Source organism: Monoraphidium neglectum (genome assembly GCF_000611645.1).
Source record: "Monoraphidium neglectum strain SAG 48.87 unplaced genomic scaffold scaffold05351, whole genome shotgun sequence".
Lineage (NCBI taxonomy): Eukaryota > Viridiplantae > Chlorophyta > Chlorophyceae > Sphaeropleales > Selenastraceae > Monoraphidium > Monoraphidium neglectum.
This window is the reverse complement of record NW_014008279.1, coordinates 1-3,004: the sequence shown is the minus strand read 5'-3', so window position 1 is coordinate 3,004 and position 3,004 is coordinate 1. Positions and strand designations below refer to the sequence as shown.

General features: G+C 65.7%; 1 protein-coding gene across 1 annotated transcript; it reads left to right on the top strand.

The window, feature by feature from the left end:
* Window positions 1-429: 429 nt before the first annotated feature.
* On the top strand, window positions 430-2,969 carry MNEG_15464 (hypothetical protein; the record flags this gene model as incomplete). The annotated part of the gene is made up of 5 exons (XM_014036065.1): window positions 430-608; window positions 933-1,026; window positions 1,532-1,827; window positions 2,259-2,367; window positions 2,871-2,969. 5 exons carry the CDS (start codon window positions 430-432, stop codon window positions 2,967-2,969), a joined length of 777 nt encoding a protein of 258 aa, XP_013891519.1.
* Window positions 2,970-3,004: the final 35 nt, after the last annotated feature.

The window sequence follows — 3,004 nt, the reverse complement described above, 5'->3', positions numbered from 1 at the left end:
CCCAGAACACCCTCTGCCCTCGCTGCTGCAGCCGCCGCCGCGGCAGCGGCCGCGGCGGCAGGCGGGGCGGCGGGCGGCGTCCAGCACAGGACGCTGCACCTGGATCAGCTGCCGGCGCGCCGCATCCCGGGCGGCTCCTTCTGGCGCGAGCCCGACTCGGCCGCGCTCGCTTTCGAGGGTGCGGCGGCGAGAGAGCGCGCAAGCGGCGCACGGCGCGTCTTGCACAGTTGCGGGACCTGCTGTGGTGCTATGTTGCTCTTTGTACTGCACGGCGCCTGGTGTATGTTGGCCCCTGTGCTACCGCCTCAATCATGGACATTGCGTTCTTCTGTCTTGTTGCTATCCCAGTTCAAGCTGTTCATGCGCTCCCACAACAAGTCCATGAGACCTCTTCCTGAAACGCCCTCCTCTCCCTATCCCTCAGATGAGATGAAGTTTGCGCTGCAGCGCATGTTCACCTGCCGCCGCAAGAAGGAGTCGGCCGGCGGCACCTCGACCCCGGGCGGCGCCAACCAGTCCCCGCGGGGGCCGGGGAGCATGACGCTCGGCGGCGAGGGCGGCGACGCGCCGCCCAGCCCGCTCGTCGTGACGTGCCTGCCGCAGAAGAGGTGCGCGCGCGGGCGGGCGGCTTGCGGGGTGGGGTGGGGTGGGAGTAACGCGCGTTCTTTCGTGGAATCGACGGCCTCCCCTCCCAATGTGATGATTACTGTCCTCATCCCTGCGCCAACATGCGTTCTTGGTGTTGCTGTCTTCTCGTCTGGATGATCAAACGGCATGTTCCCCCCTGCTGTATTGCCGCAGCTCCAGCCCTTGGTCCCCTTGGAGACCAATCCACGCGTGCAATCGCCACCCCTGAAGCCGGCCCCATCACCCCCAAAACACTCACTGGATTTCACACGCCCATGCGTGCACCCCTCCCCCCCTGACCCCAGGGCGTTCATGGTTGAGGTTGTGATGAAGCGCGTGGCCATGGCACCAGAGGTCCTCGCAAAGCACATCGACGAGCTCGACACGCGCGCACTGCAGGTGTTTGTGCATGTGTGTGTGTGTGTGTGCGCATGTTTGTGTGTGTGTGTGTGTGTGTGTGTGTGCGTGTGCGCGCGCGTGTGTGTGTTTGAGAGGCAAGCCGGATGTAGGCAGGTGGGTTCATATCGTTGTGTATGAGTGCAGGCACGTGTGCATGTGCGTGCGTGTGCGTAGCAATGCACATGCAGTGCGTGCACGATGGACCAGAGGCGAGCCTCTGGTCGGGACCCACGTACGAGGTTGAGGTGCAGGCCTGTTAAGATTGCTAGTCCTTCCAGACGAGTTCAACCTGCCTCGCTGACGTTTGCTATCCAGAACCCCTGCCTCCGCCGCTCCGCTGCGGCTCTCTGCGCCATACAGTCACCAAGCTTCTGTTCACAACCAGTCCCATGCGTGCACACACTTGCACGTGACTCACAAGGTCGCACATCCCCCCACCAACACTCACACCTACTCACAATTACACACCCATGTGCCCGCATCCCACCACACACTCTGCATGCAGGCGGAGGAGGTGGCGGCTGTGGCCCAGATGCTGCCCACCAGGGAGGAGGTCGAGGAGGTCCGCCGCGCCCGCACCAAGGCCGAGGCCGCCGCCGCCGCGGCCGGCGCCGCCGCGCTGTCCCGCAGCAGCAGCCTCGCCGGCGGCGTCGGTGCGCTGAGCCGCAGCAGCAGCGTGGTCAGCTGCTCGTCGCCGTCGCCGCTGCCGGCGTCGCCGCGGCTGGGGCCAGTGGAGGCGCTGTTTGACGCGCTGGGGCGGGTTCAGAAGCTGGAGCAGAAGATGCGCGCCCTGCACTTCAGGTGGGGGGGGGCGCCGATTGGTCGATTGACAATGACCGGTTGACACAACTGCTTGACAGGCTGCGTGGTTCAAAATGCTCTAAACGAGGCGAGGCGGCCCGTGTTTTTGTCTGTGTCGCATCCGTGTCGCTTTGCGTGGAGGCGGCTGCGCGGCTCTGCGCTGCCCAAGCACTGCGACTCTAGCGCCCCACCCCGGCGTCGACGACGAAAACTCCCTTTCGGGCGCCCGTCCACGTAATGCTGTGCCGCACCATCCTCAACCTACTGGACGCGCTTGTGGATTCGGAACCTCATTGCTGAGCGCTCTGCGAATCCTGCCAGCCATTCACCCCAGAATCCCACCTGGTGGCACCGATTGTATTGCACATGGTTGAGGTGCTCTAAAGCTGCATTCACCCACCTTTGTTGTCCGCCCTGGACGCGTGCCGCAGGTACGAGGTGGTGTCGGCCACCGCGGCTGTGCGCGAGTACACAGAGGCGCTGCGGCAGGCGCTGGCGGCGGTCACGCGGTCGGGGCGGCTGCGGGCGCTGCTGCTCGCGGTGAGGAGGGGTTTGGGCGGGGGCTGTGGGCGCTCATGCCTGCTGCATCGGGGTCCGTGCGCCTGTGGGGTTTGCGTTGCACTGCGTTCGTTGCAGACAATTAGAAGGTGGAAGTGTGACCAGTCACATGCTGCAGTGGGCCAGCGGGGCTGCATGCGGGCCTTGGGGTTCGGGTGAGAGACAGAGGGCCGCGCGCGTCATGGCGAAGCATGGCCCGCGCCGACGGCGGGTGGGGGGGCCCCGGCGGTCTGAGCGCCGCGTCATGCAGCGCACGCGGGCCCTGTGGTGACCGCTGTGGGCGGCCTCGACTAGCGTGGGCCGGTGCAACGCCGCCCGTTTGCGCCATCCATTTACGCAAGAAAGACCGCAAGCGCCATGCCTTGTGTGACCGGCTCTGCACGACCCTGGGCCGGAACCAGCCTGACCGACTCCTTCAAGTTTGAGGGCTCCTCTCACCTGAACAACCATTCACGACTCACGGACATTAAACCCCCACCTGCCAGGTGCGTGACGTGGCCAACATCATGAACGCCCACCGAGCCGGCGGGAGGGTCCAGGGCTTCCGCCTCGCGTCGCTGCGGCGGCTCAAGGACACGCGGTGAGGGGCCGCGCTCGGGCGCGAGGCCGTGTGTTTGGG